Genomic DNA, 25,072 nt, shown 5'->3' on the forward strand with positions numbered 1-25,072 from the left:
AAATGCAATTCCCATGTACAGCATGAAGCCCGCAAAGCAGAACTCTGGGCTAATGTTCTTACCCTGAGACTGAGCACAAACTGGCACTTAACTGAAGGGAAGAGGCTGTTCTTTAACCATCCAGAAGAGGAAAAAGTGCAAAAAAAAACCCCAAAAAGCATAAAGAGTGATAAGTGGTATCATTTTTCTTACCAATTTTGGGTATTAATTGCAACATAGTTAAGGAGTTTTTTAAACAAATGATCCTATGAGCTCAATTATGCCTTTTATGAGGAACATCACATTCTTTGCTAACCTCCTGTACTAGCGAAACATGAAGCCATTCCTAATGGACAAATGCTTGTTTGGATACCAGTTGTATAAGGCAATACATGCTACATTGTAAATTAAATTCTGCTAAATGCCAATGGCAATCTCACTCCATCATGAACTGAACTGAGACTTAAAAGTCTACTGGCATGGAATGGATTCAATTTAATTTGATACAGCTTTCATACACTGATACATATCATGTAATCCTACCTCCTCACAGGCAGAGAGGGGATTTGGACAGGCATTTGCTATTGTGTAGCAAGATAAAGGGACTGTCCTGGTTCTGGTTCCTAAATCAAGTGAAAGTAAACAAATTTAAATAAGTCAGAAAGCTTCGACTGTGTCTACATTAACATTTTGGTTTGGTGTGGCTTGAGAATGAGTCTCCTCCCATCACACTGGTTTGACTTGCAGAGCAACTTTCGTGCATATGAATTAGATTCAGAAGCAGCCGCATCCCAGATGGCCATTAAACATGCTCCAACTCCCTGGGGGTTGGGGGGGCATATGGATGCAAATCAGCATTGCACTTTTGGATGTCTTTGAACCACCTGTGTTGGGGACACTTTGCTCAGGGGACAAGACTGAACATTCTCTGAAGGAAAAACTCTCAACTGCATGTACTGTAAATATGGGGGCCTAAGCTCCAAATGGCTTGCTAAAGCAGGCATAGGCTGTTATCATCCTGGCTTGGAAGACGTCTCTCACTGAGCCCTTCTATTCTCTTGTATAATATTAATTCCTCTCTGAGGAAAAAATCTCTGATTTGATATATTCTGAAGGACAGCAGGTGGGACGGCCAGGTTCCTGGAACTGGCAGCAGAGTCTCAGGAAGGAATGATGCTGAGAAACAGAGGTGAAGGGAAGTTCAAAAGATGAATGAAAGCTCTGTCAGAAATAAAAATGAAAATGAAATTCAAAGGCAAGACTGCCATTCCCAAGGGAATTTCTCATTCTATGAATTACATTAATAAAGACTCTCAAAGCAAATGAACCTGTTTTTTTGCTTGCTTCAGAAAATGCAGTTCTGTGAAGAAATCGCTCAAAGCACAGAACACGTTGAAGGATGCAGTTGGCACCAGAGACTCCCTTCTTCACCAGTAAGCATCTCATTGCAACCAGCTACCATTTCATTGCAGCCTTTGAAGAATACATTTTCCAGATCTAATCACTGTGAACATGATTGCAATTTTATTCTGCATACTACTTCATATACAAGCTGGACTTAAAACATCCACAGGAGCAAAGCAAAACATACGCAGGACTCTGGAACAAAATACCAAGGCTGAATTTAAGAGTGATTTAATGAAATTGTAAGTGATGTGTTTTGAGCTGAATTGAAACTTGTTGGAGATTTAATGAGAGACAAAAAGAGGTATATGAAACTTGTTCCAAAAGTCAGAATAGCAGAGGCTAAGACTTTTACCCAGCAGGAATTAAATTCTGGATAGAGAACAGATAGGGAATCAACTAATGAGACAAAATACAAATATATCCAAATGCAAAGGTTTTAGCATCTTCATTTAAAATATTTATGATTAATAACTTTAATATACCATTTAGCAATCTGGTTCAATTATGAGGGTGTCCTCAGGGATAGCTCCATAGAGAAAATTATGCTGTCGTAGAGTTTGGAATGCAAAATTTGGCTCATTTGATAAAAGAGGGAAGGTGACCTAGTCCTTTTTGATAAAACGACAGAAAATGATGGTTTACAAGCCATTCTGTGAGCCTTCATATGCACAAATGTTCTGAAGACTCTTTCTTTCTTTGAATTTTCTAAACAAAAACCTTTGGGTTTCACAAATGGTTGCAGAAACAAATACTGAGAAAAGGCAATAAAAATGATTTTAAGGTACTTGGTATTTACTTCATTCCAAGAAGCACCAACTATCTAATGCTGATTGACAGAAAAAAAATGTTTGCTGTATCCGTCTCCACTTTTCAGTATCCAATTGCATCTATACTTCTGTTATTCAGGTACTTAAAATGGAACTGACAACATCCTTACTGCTAATGTGTATGCATTGTTTATTTACAAAACAGATTTGTGTTTTAAAATTGCAAAGTAAAATAAAACTGCAAGCAAGTGCCCAAGTAAACAATTGTATCTTAATTACTTTCTGTGCTTTATTATTACATTTTATTGTAAATGGTTCCATTCCTTCCAGTAATAATTTAACCCGAGGCTATAGCTTCTTGGCTCTTATTTTTAAATGTGCTTAAAAGTTGATTAATAAAGCGCATCCATATCTCTCTGTAGTTGTATCTTCCTTCCAGGGCAACAGAAGGAAATAACTAGCAACCAACTAGAAACAAATGTTCATTTTTTATATTTAATGATGTTTATTCAACCTGAAAGCTAAAGGAAATGGAAGCAGCACCAGACTGTCAGCCGGGCTGCCGCTGTCATGGCCTGCAAGAACAGACTCCTGTGCCCAAGGCAAAAGCTAACAGGTTCCAGAGTCAGGCTCCATACTTCCTCAGCGGTCAGTACAACCAGAGCCATTTGTAAGAGCAGACCTCCTGCATAAGCTGGCACTCTTGCAAAAAAAAGGTGCTCTATTCTCATTTCTTGGACAGCAGTTCAAACTCAGGAAAAGTTTGATACTGGAAGAACTGGTGGTATGAGTGAATTGAAATCTGTACTTTCTGTTTATTGAAAGACAGCAGTAAGACGCTCCAAGATGTTGCTGATCCCGAATAGAAGTTGGAGATAAGTGTCCTACTTCTAGGAACACTGCATACTATCAGTTATAGCAGCCCATGGTTTCAAGGTAATTACCAGGGGATTTGTGCATGGCTAGGCCCCTCTCAGTACAAACACGGTCTGCCTTAAATCCGAGCACACGTAGCCTGACATCAGATCACAGAATCACAGAATGTTAGGGATTGGAAGGGACCTTGAAAGATCATCTAGTCCAATCCCCCTGCCGGAGCAGGATTACCTAGATCATGTCACACAGGGTCGCATCCAGGTGGGTTTTGAATGTCTCCAGAGAAGGAGACTCCACAACCTCTCTGGGTAGCCTGTTCCAGTGTTCAGTTACCCTCACTGTAAAGAAGTTTTTCCTTATATTTATGTGGAACCCACTGCATGGTGTTTACACTGATGTGCACATGGAGTGTATTGCTGGGTATCCTTTGTATTCCACTGTCCACTTAGCTGGCTAATGCACTCTGGAAAGGTTCCAAGCCTGTAGTGGATTGCTGGTCCCCTCTCACAGTCATGACCATTTTGAGTCCTTTTGCATTCTTTCAGCTTCCAAATTCGCACCAACTGTGAAGAAAATTATTACTGTTTGAGTGTCTTCACTCCCAGGTGCCAGCTCTCTAACAAGAGAATAAAAGCAGTTCACATACCAAGTCCTGAGAGACAAAACCCTCCACTCCTCCTTATCAGACAGAGTCTATTTGGTGGGACAGTGTTGGTGATAGCCAGACCTATCTTTCTGCTCCAACTCTCCACCTGGAAGGGGAGGAGAGGCAGAAAAGCAAGTCCTAATGGTTCCTAGAAAATAAAGGCTCGTGGTGTGCTTTGTGTAATTGGAAAGCAGCAGATGGGTTTGTGGCGAGAGCATGTTGGGAATTCTGTTGCATCTGTTTCTCTGACTGGGAGAGGAGGGTGAGATTTAGCCTAGACTCAACCATGGACACATGAATCCCCAATGGGTCATGAAGGATGGATGACTGTGTGGGAAGGAAGAGGGGTGATCACCCATCTGGTGACCACTGACCTTTTGACACAACCCTCACAAAGGATGCTGTGATCCTGTGGGTTGTTTCACAGCAGCAAAATTATTTCTTCCCTCAAAGCCAGAGGAACCTGATAAACAGATGGATTGAAGCTACTTTGGTGGAAGGCAACAGAATGTCTGAGATTGAACATTCAAGCAAAAGAGCAAGTGCACAGTGTAAAACTGTGAGAATGGAGGACATTTCAGCCATGGCATTGTACACATACACAATATTCCATGTGGGAAAAATTCTACTAGACAAAAGAAATCACTTTAAAGAAATCACTTCAGAAAGGTATGAATGATTTCTATTGAGTGCAGTGAATTTATACTCATTCACCCCTCTGGAGAATGCGGCTTTGGCATTTTTAACCTCTATAACTCCAAACCCAGACCTCATCACTTCATGAAACTCTGCCCTTGGGACCACATTTATAATCGTCTATGTACAATTGCATTCCTCTGTGATGTTTTGGTTTGTCATGATCTCTAAGAACTGGTACAGCATATCAAAGATTTACTCTCATTCCTTTGTTCACTACATATATGGTGGTAATTAGGTGCTTCATTTGTAGTAGTCCTTATGCAAAGCCTCTCTGCTGGAGCAGGATTACATAAGATTTATATCCGTCTTTGTGCAAAGTGCAGAAATCTCCAAGGTTTCCACACTAAATCACAGGGTTGTAACCTTGGATCCCATCCCACTTCTGAACTCTTTGATATTTTTTCTTGTGATCCAGGATAAATGCTACAGCCATCTCTGAGAAGTAAAAAGGAAGGTCTGATGCTCATTTACACCAGCCCCAGCAGAGGTAGGGGGCTTTGCAGGCAGATATGAATCAGACCCAAACTAATTGTTACTTTGATTATAGTGATACAGGGGAAAGAAATCTTGGATTTTTCTTTCTTTTTTTTAAACAAGTTTTGATTTATACATAAAAAGAAAGATCCTAAAGCCTCAAAATAAATGAAGACACATAGAAGAAAAAATGCGGTCTGAAAGACTCTGTAGCAGAGGAAGCATTTTAAAAAACAAGACAGATGACTGACAGTGAGATTTGGTACTTCTGGAGATGTAAGGAAACTTCTTTTTCAAAACCTGGAAGAGTGACAACAAAGATAGAATGCATACGGGATTTTGTACCTCCACTACAAAATCAACAGCAGAAATTGTGTAATGGGAATACAGCGTGGGACAGAACTGAAGTTTCAGCTTGCAGATGCCAAGTACATTAAGAAATCTTGTAGTGAGCAAAGACAAAAAAAATAAGCAGTTTGAAATGCTGGTTTGCAAGGTGCTTGGTTTCTCTGTAATGCAAATAGTCATATAAAATATGCAGGAATGTGGATTTCTTTTGTTTGAATGGGAAGAGGAAATTGATTTACAAGTTCTGAACAGAATAGAAACCTTAGAGCACGAGTAGAGACAAAGCAGCTCCCTGCATGGTGTGGAGTAAATATGGCATGTAACTGCCTCTTCCTGTGGGAACTGCTTTGACTTTTGTGCTTTTACAACATAATCAAGGTGCTCTCCAGTGGAATTGAATATGAGAGATTTTACTCTTTAGCGATTCTCAGATTAGTATTTTCTTCTTCATTGTTCTTGGTCAACTGGCCTTTTCGGACTTTCAGTGATGTGCCTTCAAAGAGCCCTTTATATTTGCGGAAGGGTTGAAGCCAGCTCTCTGCAAGGTGTGCTCTGCCTGGCCTCTGGTATTCCGATGGCTTCACACAGACATTCCCATCAGGCTTTCAAGAAGCCTCAACCCTCAAGCTTGCAGGGAAGCCTCTAGGTTGTGCAGGGAGTGGGGATTTTCTCATGAGGGGTCTTGCTCGCCTTGCTGTATCTGTAGGACCAAGCAGAGAGAAAATCTTCTCACTTGCGGAAGAATGGAGAAAAGTTGAGCAAGCCAAAATGCATAGAATTCCCATGGCCTCATGCAGGAGCAGCTGTGCAGGTGAGAATGAAGCACTCTGTTAGAAAAAACAAAGCAGAATATGCTACACAAACCCATTTTGTTCATGGTATAGAGACCTGATATATGCCCTGCTGATTCTGGGATAGGCTTTTAACAAAGCTTTGTTCTTTACCTCCAAAGGTCTTGCTGTTGATTTGGACAGTTGCCTTTCTGCTTGCTGAGCTTTTCTACAAGAAGAAATGAAGCACTTTTTCCTTTTAAATTATTCACATAGATGCACTGCCATTTCAGGCACAATCTGTTTGCTTAAGGAGTGCATAATCCTCTTTTGTTTTTTCCATGGACTTGTGCTTTTAAAATAATTTAAGAATGAAATATGTTATGGAATAATTCTGAGGATAAGTCTCTGTGGGAAAGCTGCATTAGATCATCAAGCCCACTGCCTTGCAGCTCCAAGCTGTGGTCCCCACAGGGAAGATGTACGAGATGATAAACTTATTTTACACTGGATGTTAGTGAAAAGGCCAAGAAATTATTTTTCTCCTAGTTAAACCTACAGAAAGCACATTCATATCGAAGACACTAACATGAAAGCACAGATTTCCATAATAATGTGAGAAAGTGAAAGGAAAAAAGAGGATGATTTTTACTTTGTAGTTAAGAAGGATTGCATTAATTCCTTTTGTATATCCCAGTGGCTACAAACAAAAATTAAAAATATATCCAGATGCAGATAATAGCCTTCCTCTCGTAGGGAGAGAAGAGTAAGCTACATTTCTGGAGGACTGTTCTCTTTCCTAACTGGAACTGATCCATTCAGTCCCACCCAGCTAAGGCTGCTGTTTAAGACAGGCTCCTCAAGGTCCAGCTGATTTCTGCTGCAAAACCCCTGAAGGATTTAGGAACAGTGACACAGACAGCCTGGCCTCCTCTGTCTACTCCTGATTCCTGCTCCTATGGCAGAGGAGGAATATTCAGATTTATGGGCCCCAGGGGAGGGCAGCCCAGCCTCGCGGTGCCTATTGTGGCCAGAGCAAAGCAGGGCCCTGCAGCGCAGGAAGAATCTCAAGGGCAAAACAACTGAATTTCTCTTGAGCTTTCCTAGAAATGTCACCTGGGATTGTGAAGAGGACAACAAGTGTCATAGACTGGGACTCCATGCAGAAAGGTGCAAAGAGGAGAGCGTAGATGTAAAAACCATGAGGAAGAAGGAAGGTTGTTGAAAGCAGAGGAAATATCCATCTAGCATGTGCAAGTTTAAATATGGTAGACAATTCCCTGCAACTATTTCTAGATTTTTCCTTCAGTCTTTGAAAGATCACTTCAAAGGAAAAGAAGTGCCTAGGTAGGCTTTCATCTCTCTCAAGATTTTGTCTCAATTAAGAGCCCTGCCTGAGCAGCTCCAGTTGTGACTTCCTCCAGTGTCCTCGTTTTGTGGGGATAAAATGTATAGAATCAAGTTTCTGTTCCATTTTATTTCAGTTTGTGGTCAGCTGTGGTATCGTGGTCAAGGCCATTAGCAGTTAAATCCAGGGCAGCTGACGCAGGCTGGCCCAAAGGTATATTCTATATCATTAACATGAGGTTCACCATAAAAGGGACAGCTTGCTGGGGAGGGGTGGGGCTCTTTTCTCTGCTGTCTTCTTCCCTCTTGCTTTTTCTGTTTCCTCTGTTCTCAATGGTTGTGATCCCTGGAGGAATTTGTCACCACTGTGTGAGCTAAGTATAATTTTGCGTCTTTTGTATTAGCATTGATATTGTTTTCCGTATTTTATTAAATCTCTCTAAATTTTAACCCATGAGTCTCCCTCCTTTTCCCAATTCCCTTTCTTGGTTGGGGAAGGGACACTGGGTGATAGAACAACTGCTTATTGTTTAGCCCTGGGTGCGGGCTAAATGGAGACAGTCCAGTCTTTAGTATTTTTCTGTGTTGACCCCATCAGGCCCATGGGTGGTGCTACACAAACAGCACAGAAACAGCGTGTATCTTGTTCAGCCTGCATCTGAGGCTAAACAATAACCAGCTCTTCTGTCACCCAATGACCCCTCCCCAGCTGAGAAAGGGAATTGGGAAAAAGAGGGAGACTCGTGGGCTGAAATGAAAACAGATCTAAAAAAATAAGAAAACCAGTATCAATACTAACGCTAATCTAAAATACACAGAGTTATACTCAGCCCATGCAGTGGTTGCGAGCTGTGCGCTCCCAGCATTGAATGCCTGACGTTGAACACTGTCAGCATGACAGCTCCAGTGGCAGCATGGTGGTCACAACGAACAGGAGAGCAGGCCTCCGGAGCAGAGTGACGGTCAAGGCCCTCTGTGGATGGCGACCATTGAGAAGAGAGACCATCCCCAGCAAACTTTCCACTTTACAGTGAACGTGACGTTTACGATATAGAATACTGCCATTGGCCATCCTGGGCCAGCTGCCCTGGCTTTCGCTCCTCCCAGCTTAAGCACCTGGCTAACTGGAAACTACTAATGGCCTTGATCACTATGGGAACCCACATACCATGGCTGGCCACGAACTAAAACAAAGTGTCTTATCAACTTTGTTACTGCCGTATTAGGTGCTGCCGCCTTCTCAAAAGTGCAGCTTCTCTGAACAGAAAATCGGTTCTATGATTCTATCCCAGCAAAACCAGGACACAGTAAAAGAGAAAACTTCCCAAACAAGTTTTCTGAAACATACCATAGTGTGAAGAGGCATCAAGTACCTCCTTTCCGTGCTAACAAGTTATTAAAAAAGGAAAGCTCTCTGGTGGTAGCAGATATACACCGTATCTTTTAGCCGTCTCACTTGTTACCACAGAGGTTTCTGCATTTATGGGGGACATCTGTCACTATAAGCGAAGAACAGCCCAGCAACAAAATCATGTCTCAAAACCTAAAACTGAACTTTCTTTAAATTATCCTTCAGAAAAAAAATAACAGCTAATGCAAAACAAACTATATTCATATTGGAAATAAACAGACCAGAACAAGTACAACCAGGGAAGAGAAAATGTGGCACTTACACCTCATAGAACAGGTTTAAGCTGCTTGAAGGATAGCAAGGAAGTGATCAACCAGTGTAATTTCCTTTGCAAATAATTTCTAAGTGGAGATGTGACCAGCGCTTTGTGTTCTGCAGAAGGCAGTAGCCAGAAGCAGCAAAAAGAGATTAACAATGCCAAGTAAGCTAATTAGCAGATACTATCAAGACAGTGCAACAGAGAGATAAGGTGTGATTAAAGACCTCTTTAAGTCACTTCCATGCCTCTCCCTTCTGGAGAAGTAGCTAGGAATGCATGGGTGGTTTCATCACATCCTCACCATGGGCAGCCGCTCAAAGTCGAAACTGGCTGCAATCCCCCCAGCTTTTCCAAGAGACTGAGAAGAAGAGCATATTCCCTTCCTCTCCCATCCTCACCTCATGCATGTTGTACAAAGGAACGGAGGGGCATAGGAAGGGCGTCACACTGCCGATGTGCTAGTGCTTAGATTTTGAGAGAAGCTGCTTTTGTAGGATGGACTCCACCTTCTGCCTCTTTCAGATGAGATTCTCTCTGTCTTATTAACAGCTTCTGTTAGCTCATGCTGAGCATTTAATAAAACTCTCAAAGAGTCGTTTTCACCTCATAGGTAGGCACTAGAAGCACAGGTGGAAAAACATGAGTATCGCAGGGTCCTACAGCACACTGAGGGCAAAATTGGGAATGGAGATCTCCTGACTCCCAGTCTTGTGCCCTGCCCACAGAGGCTTCAGCCACAAAATTACATTGGAGTGTTTTGAATGCAAGGCAATGCCCTGCCCTTGGAGAGGGACCCAAAGAGGGGTTCGGAAAAGAAGCAAGGAAAGAAGAGTCTTCCACGCAAGAAGGCTAACCTAGAGGGCAGTCAGGTTCTGTCAGATAGATCAGTTTGGATTAATGCATTTAAGCTAGCTGCCACCACAAAGCCCAAAGCCTTTACCTTGGGCCACAGTTTACGAGACGATGAACAATACTTCTCTGGGAACTAGTAAATACCATATTTCCCAGTTCTCAAGAACTGAATATTCTCTAATACCATAGTCAAAATGTACTACTTATTATTCATGTGTCATTATATGAGACCATCCCATGCAAACATACGCAAATCCCATCTTTATGATATGCTGGTGTTGAGAATGGAAATAAAAATTAAACATGGTTGAACTATTCAAAATGTAAGAGATTGTACTCGCATATTAAATAATTTTCATGTTAGTCACACAGGATTACATGGAATTTTGCTGGTGCTGGAAGAAGCAAGCAGGAGACTTTCTAACCATATTGTACACATGTATTTGGCTTTTAAAAATAACTGGAATTAAACATAATTGCATAGTAATTGCAGCATGTTTTGTAGCTGCTGAGCTAGCATTACCAGAGTAGTTTAATTTTCCTGGTTTTATTGGTTTTGTGCAAATTAAATTCTCAGCATTAACTATATTAGATTAACGTTAGTGTGTGTGTGTTTTTATGACAGAAAAGAGAGGAAACAGTGCTGGCACGATGACTGTTCTCAAAGGTAAAACACATGCAAAACAAAGTCGCCAAGGTAAGGACTGCAGATTAGCAGAGGAAAGTATGCTTCTGGTGATAATCAAGTGTATTTGTTTAATAACAATACTTGCCACTATTACAGTAACGACCTAAAGTTTTGAAGTGCTCATTTCCTCCCTGTACTGTTTGCCACTTTAGAAGGTGTGGATATGGTTGGGGACAGAGAAGATAAGAGCGATCACAGAGATTAAAGGAGACCTTCTCAGGCGGGGAACATGGTCGCGGTGAGTGGGACCAGTAAATGAGCATGACATGACGGGAAGATGGCTACTACCTCTGGCAGGACTCTCGTGGTGGGAGGGTAGGCAGAGGCTCGCCGACTCACTGAACGTGACAATTTGTAGGCAAAGTGTCCAGAGTTCTCTGCACAGGTGAAGGTAGCTGTGATCATTTTGGTGACATATTGAGGTGGTTTGCCATTGGCTTGCCAGAAGGCTCGAGAAAGGACGCTCTGGAGGTTCAACTTTGAGAAAAGGTGTTTGGCCTACACAGAAATGAGACTTCTGGAGCACATCCAGTGAAGCAGTACCTTGGCACAGCTATAAAGCCCACTTGTGATTTTCTAACCTCTAAATTCCTGTGTAACCAAACACTACACCGCTCGTTAATTTGGATATTAAACAAGAAGTGCCCCACTTCTGTCTCTTCTGAAGCAGTCCTTCCTGCCTGGGGGTCTGAGAAAGGGAAATTTTACACACGCGGAAGCTTTGGAGGGAACTGAAGCGCAAGGACTTCTCTCACGCACTGAAGCACTTGATATTTCTTCCCCTTCAGCTTTCTCTTGAAGAGTCCAGAAGGCATCCAGAGGCAGACGGGACCTGACACCCACCTCACCACATACCGCTTTCCCCACATACACCCGGCCCTGGGCAGCAGGGTGGGCTCCTTGAAGCGTTTCCCACTAACATCACCCGGGCGGACGACTCCCCCCTTTCCACCCCTTCCCCTCAGCAACCCGCTCCTCAGGGCGGGAATCCCGCTGCCGCGCGACCCTCCTCCGCGAGCGCGGAGCTCCCGCCCCCTCCCCGCGGGGGGGCGGGGGCCGGAGCCCCGCGATCACGTGCCCGCGGAGTGTCACGCCCCCCCCTCCCGCCCTATCCGCGCGGAGCGGCCGAGTGTCCTGGGGCGCGCGGCGGCGCCGCTCCGCCCTTGAGCAGCGGTGGAGCTCGGCTCGGTGCGCGGCTCCCGACGGCGGAGACGGTCGTGGCGGGACGCCGTTCCTCCATGAGGTGAGCGCGGCTCGGCGTGAGGCGGCGGCGGGGGCGGCGGTGGGGAGGTGGGGGGGAGGTTGCGTGCACGCACGCACGCACGGCGGGCGTTGTGAATAGGGGCTTTGTGTGCGGCGCCCACCTGCCCCCCGCCGCCGACCGCGGGGGGATGTTGCCGCCGTTACCGGCCGGCGCTTCCCCGCCGGAGCCTGAGGGGAGAAACCCTCCGCGCGGCGCAACAGGAGGAAACTTCTCCCTTCTCTTCCCCTGGCGAGCCCCATTTCCCCGGTGTGGGGGAGTGGAGAGCACCGGGGGGGCGCAGCCCGTCAGTCGCTGCCGCTTGGCTGTTTATTTACTTTATTTACAGTTTCGTTATTTTTTCTGTCCTCTCGGTGCGTGGCGCGGGGGGGAGCGATAGCACCTCGGTGCGGCCAGGCCAGCTCTTGTTCACCCCCCCCGCCCCCATACACCCCTACCCGCACGTCGGTGTGTCCCCGCGGGTCCCTCAGCCCGGAGCGGAGCCGCGGGGGCCGCCCTCGCCGCCTCGGGGCGGGGGGTCGCCCGGTCTCTGACAGCAGTGCCGCCCCTCACCCCCTCTCCCGGGGGGCCCTGACAGGAGTTAAACCCGCCCGCGGGGAGGGACCCTCAGGTTGCCTCGCTCCGGTAAAAAGGGTGGCCCCGGGGACGGCGCTGTCTCGGTGGTCTTGAGGGGGGTTCTCTGCAGGGTTCTAGTGGGAGCTCGGGGAAGGGAGGGCTGGCTACCGGCCTCCCTCGGCGGGGGGCGGTCGGGCCGAGCTCCGCCGGGTGCCCCCGCGCCGCTGCCGGCCGCGTCTCCTCCTGCCCCGCGGGCACACGCGGGGCTACGCGTTCCTCTGGCAGTGGGGGCTTAAAACATCAAGATTTTCTGTAGCTGTTAAAAAAATAATCTACTTTAGGAATCGGATCAAGTTTAACCAGGAACCTGCGCTTCTAACTTCCAACGGAGCACGCGAAAGATTCTGCTTTCTCTTGCACAGCGTTTGGCAGGACAAGCCTTCTGCAGTCTGCTGTCACCACCTGTGACATTAAGTTTCTCCCTGTGAAAAGACCAGTTAAGTTCCGCTTTATCAGCACTGCAGGATCTTAACAAATTCTCCCGTTTGTTTCTATAGTGAGTGTGAGCATGCTTATTACAGAATTGATATAAAACTCTCGTAGTCTAGTGGAGTGAGTGCTACTTTGGTAGAAGCCATAGTCTCTTTTTTTTTCCCCCCTTCATCCCAGCAGGTTGCAGATTAGTGTGTGTTATTTAAAAAAAAAAAGCCAAAAACTACACAACATTTTAGAAAGGCCTTCTGATGTCCTAGATTAACTAGGAGTAAATGAATTCAGTGCGTATCTGTCAGTGACCTGCTTGGCTCTTGTCTTGGGATGCTCATGGAAAGCTGTCAATGAGATTTTATTTACTAATAGAAGAATTGCGTAACAGCCGTATGAACCAGAGTGAAAAAGCATTTGAGTAGGACGAGGCTTGATGTGAGCTAAGGATTCTCTTGAGTTGAAGCCAAGCTCAGTGCCAATAAGTCACTATGCAGTAGCAGACGTCCGTTCTTCCAATCTAAAAATACTGGCCCTGTGCTATTCTCTATTCTCTTCCCTCTTCCAAGAGCACATCTGCTAGCAAAGCAATAAAATGCTACCTCCTCTCCCCCCCCTTCCCTGAACTAAGAGATGGATAACGTCAAGTGTGGAGAAGAGACTAGGTGGGAGGCTGCTGGTCTCATGAAGTGATGTAAGCATTTCACAAGAGGGTTCACTCATTTGCCTCGTCTCTTTCTTTTTTTTTTTTTTTTTCTTTTTTGTATGTGCCCCACTATGTTGCTTTTCTTCTTCCCTCTCTGATAAGGAGTTTGTGCCTCTTTTGAGGGAGAAACAGTGCCTGGAGAAACACGAAAGTTAAGTTCTTGTGTGAGATGTTGGCAATTTCTAAATCCTACGCAACAATACCCTAATCACGTTCCTTTTCATTCCTTTTGAGAGCTGATTGTGGGCTAGTTCTTTTTGCACAGGGATAATGCTTGAAATACCTACAGAGAAAAACCAAGCAAAACTAGAGCAAATCAATTCAAAGCTTTAGTGCCTTGCTTAGTGGCAGAGTTAATAGACTACTGGCAATTCCAAAGTGGGAGCGTAGCAATCCGTAACATCTTCTGGGATTACAAATTCAAGTGACTGGCTCTCCTGCTGTGTGCATACTTCCTGCATCTCTGAGAAGTGTGTTCGCTTGCCTGCGTTCCTTGGCGTTGCTATTCCTTGGCGTTGCCTGTGAATGCACACAGGTGACAGCTCTGCATTTGAGGTAGCTTGGGGCTTGTTTTCAGAGTTGTCAGTCCTTGCTGTTCCTTATGTTTTGAGGGTCATCTAATGCGCTTTTATGGTATCGAGGAAGTAGTGCAAATAGCTGTAATTCAGGTAATATGTTGGTGCAGAGCTTATCACTGTCATACTGCCAGAGACAAATGCAAGTCTGGTGAAGTGTGGAAGCAACTGGACATCTCCACTGGCACTTTGGACTAGCTACCAGCCTAGGTACTTGCCGAGGACTGCTGGAATGGAAGTACACAGCAGTGAAAGAAAGCATCCTCATCCTTCTCTTGTGTTGAGATCCAGAACAGGGTGGCCAGTAACGCCTGGAGGTGATGGTGGTAGTCAGTGTGCTGACTTGAGACCACTTCTGGAGGAGAGAGCCTCCAGCCTAATCGTTAGTGCGTTTGCCTGGGAAATGTTTGATCTTGACTCAAGTCCTTCGTCTGCACACAGATCTGGCATTTTAGATGAATGCTGTAGTAACTTACGTATGGTTTTTAACGCTGCACTACTCTCCTTTTCGTTTTGTACCTAGAAGCCCTTGCTGTAAAACAAGATGTGTGTTTTTTTTTCACCTGAATCTGTAGGGGGGATGGATAAAGTGGAGAGCCAAGGAGCCAAGTTTGTTCAGTCATTACAACAGAAAAAGAATTTGTCCTCTGGTCGGTCTGTGACTCTCTAACTTCAATAGCTGGGAATGTTCCACTTCTTTCCTCATAACTGCTGAGAGGCAGGGAGCTACGGTTGGTTCTTGCAGATGTTTGGATTCCCAAAGGCACTGGGACACCCTGGAATGTCTCTGGGGAGTTTGACACTCGAGTGCTTTCTGTGGATCTTCTTTGCAAGGACTTGCCTGAGACACCAGCACAACAACTCTAAGGGAGATCTAGAGGTTCACAGGTTACTGAAGGCTGGGAGAAGTATCTTAAACACTAGATCTTCTCCAGTATTTGTACGGCACCTAATGCTGCTGCTATTGAATATGTTTCAACAACCTGAATAAAATCAGATAAAATCACTTGATTATCACTAAGAAGCATGTGTTGATCTTGCTGATATTCTGCTAGTTTGTAGCATTGATAGTCTTCCAGGATAGAAAATATCTGAATTACTAGTACTTTTATTTAAGGGGTGGAAGCACACCCAACTCTCTTCCCATTTTTGGGTAATGTTTAAAAAGGTACTGCATTTTCATCAGCTAAACCATTTTCCCCACCCAAGAACTTGGAAGCTGGATAGGGGAGTTGTGTTATCAGCACAGTCTCTGAAGGGATTTCTAGACTACAGGAGTTTTCAGTAGGGTACCCTTCCAAGACCTTTCAAAAGTGTAAGGGGAGAGTTTATAGGAGTGGGGCTTGGCAAGTGTCTTAGGTAAATTAAATTGATGTTCTCATCTTCATAACTCCTGCTCTAATAGGTGACTGTTCTGCCTTAGGCTGTTTCAGAATATTCATCCATAAAGTCATGGATATATTTTTTTCATAGATTTAACGTTGCATCTGTACAGATTGTCATGTTGCTGATTCTGAAGAGCATCTGGTTGAATGGTTGATACAGAATATTAGGAAGGGAGTGAGTATAAACAAGTACTAGCTCTTGTTATCCATGTGGGTTTCTCATTTAAGAACTGGCGTTTCACAATTGGGACTTTGCGTCATTTTTCTCTATTTCTAGTTGTAGCTGGATGCTTCAATTTCAATCTAGCCCTGTTGGACTAAACATTGAACATGGAAAAGTCTTCAGGACTGCAACGTATCTTATGTATGATCAAACCAGAGAATATGGCCTCAAATTTGAGGGGCACGCAAGGGGGGGTCTTTTTGCTTTAGAGATGGGGAAATTAAAAGCAGAGAAAGCAGTATGTTCCAGTTCATGCAGCAAGTCTTGTCGCTTTTATTGTGCTGTTCAGTGAGTTGGATGTGTGTTGACAGACACTTCCAGACAAAAGAACTGGAGTAAGAACAGAGTAAGTTGTATGTAATAAGTGAATGACAAATTTTCCTGGACTTAGCTTGAACTAGGATTTTGCCTGGAGTGCTGTCTAATATGCCAAGTAAACAAATCGGGGCAATGTCACATTTTGATTTTTGTCTAATCTTTTCCTGTAATTCACTGTGTCTAAGGCCTTGTTGATGCAAGCTTTCTCCTAGCTGTCTAGAACTGATTTTGAAAACACTGTTTAGCAAACTGTGCATATCCTCCCCACATTGACAGTATTGCCTGGGTGTGTGTCTGTTGTGTAACACCCACAGAGGCTGGTACTGCTTCAGCTGAAGCCATTAAAAGTGAAGTTTAACATTTGCAAATTCTGGATATCAAAAGGAAGTGTAAGAGTAGGGAGCTGATGCAAATCGTTGTGGAGGGAGGAGCTGTAGATTTGTTAGTGATGCAATAGCTGTGGAGCTCTAACTTTGGGGCTCAAATGCTTAAATTTGTACAGTTCAGCACATCCTTGCCAGTGATTTGTGAACAGATAGAGGGATTGTACTAAGTTACCCAAGGCTCTTGCTATCTCTGATGTCTGATTCTGTTTAGAGTGGGATTAACTGTATATAAATCACTCCCACTCTTGTGTAGTACTTGGGCTTCTCAGTGCATTTTTCAGTGTGTTTTCATTAGTAAGTAATAGTAGATTAACCAAACCAAGAATTATTTGTCTTTATAGGTGACATTAAGTTTAAAAAAATTCTGTTCCATTTGACTTTCCTATGATAGGAGGATGAGTTACTCAAGATGGAAAAACTGAGCTGTGCTGATAAAGAGTGGGGAAATGTTCCCATTGCTTTTGATCACATCATACATGGTTTGGCCTGAGAAGTAGAGAGAAGAGTATACTCAGCTGGGCGGAAATGATAAGGTAGTCAGAGATGAAGTGTTGGGTGGATTTTTTAGAAAAGTGTAGGCTTGCTGTGTTGACGTGTGAACAACCAGAGAGGCTGGGCAATGGCGCATGCCTTCAGGTGGTCCTGTGGCTTTGGCAGTGCTAAGGAGAAGCTTGGGTTTGGGCATGTTCTTGGTATTGGATAGGAGGTTAGAGGAGCTCAGGCATGTGAAGCATTTGAAAAGCTGGGTACTTACTGAAGATGGGCAGCAGAAGAGATGCTGGTGGTGTGGATGCTTCCGGCCGCTCTGCGGTGCTAGTTGCCACAAAGGCTTGTGCTCCTGGGTCAGAGCAGGGCTTGTGATTTAGAAAGTGATCATCCAGAGGATAAATGCTGGTGGTGTGCTTTGGGAGAAGACGCTTCTGGGGCCCCTTATTTTCACCTGTGAGCACAGGTGTATTCACACAAAGGAGGTGTAAGTGTATGGTGACAAAGGTATTCTTCCAGAGGCTCCTTCCCCTTTCCTTCCCCTTTCCTTCCCCTTTCCTTCCCCTTTCCTTCCCCTTTCCTTCCCCTTTCCTTCCCCTTTCCTTCCCCTTTCCTTCCCCTTTCCTTCCCCTTTCCTTCCCCTTTCCTTCCCCTTTCCTTCCCCTTTCCTTCCCCTTTCCTTCCCCTTTCCTTCCCCTTTCCTTCCCCTTTCCTTCCCCTTTCCTTCCCCTTTCCTTCCCCTTTCCTTCCCCTTTCCTTCCCCTTTCCTTCCCCTTTCCTTCCCCTTTCCTTCCCCTTTCCTTCCCCTTTCCTTCCCCTTTCCTTCCCCTTTCCTTCCCCTTTCCTTCCCCTTTCCTTCCCCTTTCCTTCCCCTTTCCTTCCCCTTTCCTTCCCCTTTCCTTCCCCTTTCCTTCCCCTTTCCTTCCCCTTTCCTTCCCCTTTCCTTCCCCTTTCCTTCCCCTTTCCTTCCCCTTTCCTTCCCCTTTCCTTCCCCTTTCCTTCCCCTTTCCTTCCCCTTTCCTTCCCCTTTCCTTCCCCTTTCCTTCCCCGATCTTGCATGGAGTCTCTTAATTCTTCTCTGTAAACTCACAAGGTTAAAAAAAATTTTGAAATATTTTTGGGAAGGGGAAGTTAGTTGACGACATGAATTGTGCTTTGCTGGAGAAGAGCACTGTCTGAATTGGAGGCTTCTTGGGGTGTTCTGAAAGAGGTGCAAGATTTTTGACACCTAAATTAGTTGAATTCAGCACTTAGCAGTAAACGGTAACTGCCAATTACTGAACAGTGTGCATAGTGTACAATTTTACTGTAAACTTGTAGTTTTACTTTGTAAAACTAAGGCTGTTTTACTGCTAGATCACTGGATCTTTGGCCATTCAAGGAGTTATTGTAAGATTGTTTGAAAGGTTTTAATGCAATTTAATGAAAGGAAAGAAATGTCAGTATTGTTGTTTACTGTGGTTTGCATGAACCTCACTGTAAATCAGTGGGGAAGATTATCCTAATCTGTTTCCTACATTTAAACCTAAAGATTGTACTGTCTATTAAAACACAGTTTCAATGAAATTGTTGAGACTAAAGATTACCACAATTTCAGTGTGTCTTGTTTTAACTAGATAGGTTTAACAGCAACATAAAGATGTTTTCTGTGGCTTGTATTCCTGAAAGCTATTTCTTAACATTAAGCTGAAGGAAGATGAGAGAGAAGAGTAGATATTTAATTTTGGAGCTAATGGTTTAAAGCATGTGATCAGCATTAGCTGTTGAGAATCCCTGGAGTTAAGCACTTCTCTCCTGCTAACTTGCTGCAGCTACAAAATGACAGCGCTTGGTAGTTACTTCTGTTCTGCAAGCGGAGAAATGCCACTCTTTAGTAGAGATTGCTTCTTGTTAATACCTGTGATTCATTGCAGAAATACTGTTTTGAAGTGTTTTGAAAGTTCCCTAGTGAATTTCTAGTAGTCGTTTCCTATCTTGTAAAACAGGAGTGTATTAATGGCACTTCCTTTATCCCCCCTCTGGCAAATGAACAGTTGTCATAAAGCTCTGCTGAATCAGGATGCTGACCTCTTTTTCCATCACTTCCAATAATTACACCCTTTGAGAGGTGACTTCCTCTCTTCAACAATGCCAAGAAAAGGCGGTCATCACTGCTTCACGGGTTTTTATCTCTACAGTTGAAGGATTATGGGCATTATGATGCACAAGCTGTAATCTTAATGTTTAGCTATCTTTTATGGAAAAAATACAAATTTGAAACACTGAACTTGGGAATGCAATTTTTGTGTGCTTGTGCATGCTTTTAATTATGCTGAGGACTTGAGTTTCACATTCAGTGTATAAAATGCACTTACGCAAGAGGCAAAGTATCCTGTGGGAGAAATAAGTTGGCTTCTAATAGAAACTCAGCTCACCTCCCTTCTTCCTTCCTCAAAAGGGGAAAAAGTAGCGTCTTAGGAGAAAGCTTGTTAATTAGACTCTATTACAGGTTCCACACAGAAGAGAGTCCAGCTTTTTAGCTGTTCTGTGCATATACCTACCTCCTATACCTACAAGGAGTTGTCATCTCCCCCATAGCACTGTAGTTGAGTACTTTATCTTCCATGGGAGCTATAACAAATATTTCGTTCATGGGAGCCAAAAAAACTGAGGGGGTGGGAAAGGGAAAGACAGCCTATGGCAGACAATTGTTTGGCAATCTGTATGTGAGGAAAGATTTCTTGTTTCCAGTTCTCTATGCACAGGATTTGTTTATCTTTTGTTAACTGGTCTAATTAAACTGTTCACCTTTTTAGTCAAATATGTTCAACTTTTTAAATAAAAAGTCCTGTTAAGTTTTGGATTTTGTGGGATATTGTATGATGTTTCTCAGCTTTTAAAGTTTCTTTAAATTGTGGCTTTGTTTTGTTTTTTTTTTTTTTCCAAAAGTTTTAAAAACTGTTTGGGTTTTGTCCTCCATTTTTTTCCTTTTATTTTCTTTTTTTTTTCTTTTCCTTTTTTGCTGGCATGGTATGTAAAGAAGGCCAGATAAGTGTAATGGTATTTGTCTTGTCTGTACCCTGGCATTCCTGGTCTTCCCAACGCTCATCATCCTTGGTGTTGCTAGAGAATGATTTAGGAGATTATTGGGCTCTTGCTGAGGTTCAGGCTCCTTTCCAGGGCAGGTTATGACAGCTGTTGTGCAGTTTAAACACTTTCTCCAAAGTTTGAGTAGGTGTAGCAGAAATAAAGGGGTATGCTTCTCTCAGAGCAACCTAAAATAATTCCTTCTTTTTGATTGTTCAAAACTTTTTTTTTTAATTGTTTTTTGTTACTGTTATACAAATACTCCATTCAGCCCAGGAAAAAGTTAAGAAATTGTCTCTTAAGCCAGGGAGTGAAAAGCTTCTGCAGTTTTTTTTTTCTTTTCCTTTTGCATGCTAAAGAATTAGACAAAATGCCACAAGCCCATTCTCCTTGAGATGAAAAACAAGAACTTCCAATGAAACCCCTTGTTCATGTACCTGAAAGCAGTTAGGAATCTGATATGACTTCAGAATGACTGTTTAATTAGACGTAAGAGTCATTTAATTAGATTTAATGATATTTTAACAGCCTACAGAATTACCCCATCCAGATTACCTACTGGAGGTGTGTGTTGTGTTGGAAATGTATTTGTGTGTATGCAGTGTATGGGATTTTTTGTTTGTTTGGGGTTTTCTGAATAAATGTACTTGTGTTTGTCTTACGTGCCTGTCAGATGAATGTGAGGTTGAACTAAATGACATGTTTAATTAGCACTAATCACTATTCGTGCATGGTACATAGCATTGTGTTTTGTGGAAGCATTCATACTCATACCAAGAGTGTACTTATAGTAGAGTGCTCATGTAGAACATAGCAACTTGTTTCATAATATTAAGAGACTTTCTTTTATGAAACAATTGAATCTCACTTTGCTTATCAAACTGTAATCTACTGTTTCTGAAGAGTGATGTGAAACTTTAGTGACCCTGCATGACGTATTTGAATTTATGCTCCAGTCCTCATTTCAGTTATTTATTTATCTGGCTAGACTCATAATATTTTTTCTCCTTTTTTTCTAGGGTGGAGGGAGGAAGTTTATACAGCTGAACATCCTTTATTTTAAACTGTTCCTTCAGAAGGAATTTGTATAGCACCTAAAACTTGTAGATGAGGGGCTGGATATTCCAGTGAATGTACTGTAAAACTAGAAATTTGGAACATTTTTGCATAGATGGCTTTGCCCAGTCCAGACGTATGTAGCTCTTTCATTAAGTTTTTCTGCTGTGCTCTAGGAAAAAAACACATTGCCATGCTACTTTAACGTGCTGTTTGCCGTTATATTTGTCTTGGATTTGTAGTATGTGGTATATTGAAGCTTTCTGTAGGAAACTTTGCCCTAGGCCCTGGCTCCCTGTGCCCCCGTGGGAGCTTACAGCTTGTCTGTAATGTTAGTTGTATATGTTTGTGCAACTGCTGCTTTTCTTCACTTGAAAGGGAGGAAGGGGAAACATGACTGTTTGTGATAGTGCACTGTCAAATTAAAAAAAGCTATGACTTCCAAGAGTGCACATACAGTTTCTCATAGGGAAGAGTATAAAACAGTTCTTCCAGTGATAACTTCTCTTCTTGCTCAAGTGGTTCTATCTGCTATGTTGCGTTGAGCTGTCCTGGTATGTGTCATGCATGGTTTAAGCATAATTTTGAATTTGGTTAGTAGTTAGACTTGTACATACAATAGTGGTGGTACTTCTGCTACCCAGTCCAGACCCACAGTTGTAGGATAGTGAAGTTTTTTTGTGACTTTGCACACTTATTTCTGCTTTCCCCACTTTACAAATGGCTGCCCTGATGATAATGTTAAATAGGCAGTGGGCAGAGAAAGCTGCTACACGTATGAACGTGTTGGTGATCTAATTATGTCGAGAGGTAGCTAGTATAACATGATACACACTTGAGTGTTTGGTAAAGATTTGCTCTATTCTTCTGTGGTCAGACTTAGGCTTGCTTTTAAGTTTGGAGAAACAGAAAGTCTCCCTTTGCTGGCTGTTAATCTTTTTTAGAGCTTGAGGGCTAAATCCTCAAAGGGTGATATAGGTATGCAAATTCAGTTCAGACTTGGCTGCCAATGAACTGAATGGTATCAAGTTGGAGTCTTATTTTTCTTTCTTTTTTGTTTAGATACTGAAGAAGGATAAAAAGCTCCTCAAAAGTTCGGAAGGTTGAATGTGATCAGCATGAAGAGCTTAAAAGCAAAGTTCAGGAAGAGTGACGTAAGTATTTCTGCTCAGTTTGACTGCTGGTTTCCATGCTGGAAACAAATTCTTCACTCCCACCTTGATAAGGCTGTAGGTTAATGAATTACAGAGAAGAACTTTTTCCAAGTACAAAGGCAACAGCTGAGTACGATATGGAGTAGGCTGTTCCTACTTGGAGTGCAATTCTCTGTTACGCAAATCAATACTATTTCACTACCTTGCTCCTTGTAACTGAATCATGCGCATGTTTGTGGTCTGCAGAATCTAAAAAATTAGATTTTGCTGGTGCCTGAATTGAAACTTTGTTCCAGGTATAGGATTAAGCCTAGTAGGACTTTGCTACCCAATCATATTTATGTCTAAGCATAATACCATTCTTATCAGTGTGGTGTTTGAGCACTTAACGAAAGGTCTTCTCAGTCTGTGGCAGGGTTTCTTTCTCAGCAAGAATACAGCAACAAGCTGTGCAATTGGGGCAGCTGTGGCTTCTCAGTTCTAGTGCAACAAGAGAGGTGGATATGAGGCTCGAGCAGCAAGGATGACAGGCGTAAATGTGAAGGTCCTGCAGGAGACTCGTTGGCAGAACTGCTGTAGTCTAGTCTGCTTCTTGTCTGTCTTTTCCTACTGCTACTCATTCCAGCTTTTTGTCACACACTAGTGTTAATGCTTATTTGATAGTGCAGCAGGCAGTCAGTGAAGTAGGTGACTTTGTGTTTAATTGACTTTCCAGATTTTGTGTGGAATTTGTAACAGATCTCCATGATCTGTGAAGAACATAATGTTACGTTCTTCACCCTAAATTTGTGTGCTGCTTTGAAAGAAGTGGTGTATTTTTGTTTGTCATGGTCAGGCGGTCTCATGGCACACCATTACAGTTGTGTCTTTAGCCAGCTTGTAATGCACTTCAGTACCTGGGAAGAAGGTAGAGATGCTGTTGTGGTGTAATCTGCAGGTGTGCTGGTTATTGCTTAAAAAGTCTTTTGTGCTACAGGTTAGCATTTGATGCAGCTGCTGTATTGGCTTCCTAGCAGGAGCACTGGTGGATGCTCTACTCCTTCAGTTTAGCAAGAGCTATTTCTAAAAAGACTACCTCTATAAACGAGCTAAATATGTCAACCAACCTTTGGGAGCAAAGGGAAACACTTCTAACTACTTAAGCAGTGTTTGGCTTTTGCACCAGACTGAATCAGCCAGTGGCACAGTGTCTTGTGCTGCTTCACAACAAAGAAGAATAATGTCATAAATCTCTGGTGTCTTATCTAACTGAATATGCCATTCAGTTTAGAACTGCTAGAATTTTGTGATCAGACGTTGTTTCTCCTCTTGCAATGAGTAGCACCAATTGCTTTTTGAGTTCACCTACACCAGTGAAACTTTTTATAGGAATCTGCTTGAGCAATGAGAACAGTCCCTTGGCTAATGTACGAACACACTTGGTATTATGGAAGTTAGGTGTGCCTGTGTGTTAGGATGACTTCATTCACACTTTTATGCTTCTTGGCTGGGGTGCTGCTCTAGAGCAAAGGCTAAGTGACATGCGTGATGCAACTAGATCTTGCTGTAGTTAGTCCACCCACTGTTATAAATTGCACTGGTTCACTTATTCCTTACTTACCTATCCTTGATAACTCGCTCATGCCTCTGCCCAAAACCAAGTGGAGTCTGAAAGTAATTGCTGTTTTGATACTACTGCTGTCTACTGACTGGAGACAAAGTTGACCACAAAGGATTTTTCAGATACCTAAAATTTAGATATGCAGCTCTAAGAGCACAGCAGTCTAAATCCATGACAGTCTGGTTTCCTCTGTTGTGAAGCCAAGCCTTAAGGGCATAATTCAAAACAGCCAACAGGAGCTGTTCTGTATTTTGTGCAAGATAAGCAAGGAAAATTATCCTTCTCTTTAGTTTGCAGAAGCTGCCCTTAGCTATTATTTGTGAGGAGGAGGAAGAGGAGGTGGTTTTATTTGGAATTAGTCTTGTATCTCAATTTATAAAATGTGGTAGCTGCTTTTGGAGTTGGGATAAGGGTAAAGTCAGCAGGGATGGAGGGACTCTTTTTCTCATCCCACCTCCCTTGTGTTTCTTTCTGGAGGAAATCTTTAATGTCTTATTTTGTAGAACTGAAGGTGTCTTGGGGGAAGGAACAGTACCCTTCTCTTCTGCCTCACTGTTAACATAAAAAAGTAGGAAGAGGAGGAGTAGGAATAAGTCTTCAAGGTCTATGTGAGAAACAGCAATTACACAAACACTTCTCCAGCGGTAAGGCTGATAGCATAAAACTGTGTGCTGGAATTGAAGGCCGCATAGGAAACTTCACTGATGTATTAAAGCTCTCGAGGCTCTTCTGGAGTGGCTGAATTGGAAGTGGGCACAACTGCTAATATTCATGTGTGCCTCCTTGTCCCTGCTGCAGGGCTTTGCTTTGGTGCTGTAGCTACGGCAGTCTTGCAGCTTCCAAAAGAGATGTCCCCTTCTCCCTCTTCTTTCATCTCAGCCCTTCTGGTTTTGAGGGTATCTGACCCTGCGGTGAGTCAGTTCAGGGACATAAGTGATGGAAGATTACTTTGTGGCGTGAGTTTTAGCTGGTTAACTCCATGCTCTGTCTCACTGTAGGGTCAGCCCTGAGAAGAATGGTGAAAGTAGGAGGAGCAGCAGGACATTCTTTTGTGCAGCTGTTGCTTGGCTTAGCTGCATTGTCAAATCACACCCTGAGATTATTGGCCTAAAAAGCACAGAGGTGGGCATGCCAGCAAAGGAGTTGCAGGAACAAACAAGTAAATAAGGCTGCTAATTCTGATATTTAGCAGAATTGGTATAGTACATAGCTGAGAGATGGGAGAGTGACTTCTCACTTCATGCTTTTGCTGCTCAGCTCCCCTGTACCTCACCTGATTCACTCTTTGTGTGCAC

General features: G+C 43.2%; 1 protein-coding gene across 3 annotated transcripts in view; it reads left to right on the forward strand.

Annotated features, from left to right (window-relative positions):
- The first annotated feature begins 11,676 nt into the window (after nucleotides 1-11,676).
- Nucleotides 11,677-25,072, forward strand: part of RAI14 (retinoic acid induced 14) — an 88,305-nt gene continuing 74,909 nt past the window's right edge. For all 3 annotated transcript variants that reach the window (XM_068422261.1, XM_068422262.1, XM_068422263.1), the window contains exons 1-2: nucleotides 11,677-11,766; nucleotides 22,086-22,177. In XM_068422261.1, the coding sequence (XP_068278362.1) occupies nucleotides 22,142-22,177 (36 nt within the window). In that variant the 5' untranslated portion in view covers nucleotides 11,677-11,766; nucleotides 22,086-22,141. The remainder of the gene's footprint in view (nucleotides 11,767-22,085; nucleotides 22,178-25,072) is intronic.

This window comes from Nyctibius grandis, chromosome Z (assembly GCF_013368605.1).
Source record: "Nyctibius grandis isolate bNycGra1 chromosome Z, bNycGra1.pri, whole genome shotgun sequence".
Classification (NCBI taxonomy): domain Eukaryota; kingdom Metazoa; phylum Chordata; class Aves; order Nyctibiiformes; family Nyctibiidae; genus Nyctibius; species Nyctibius grandis.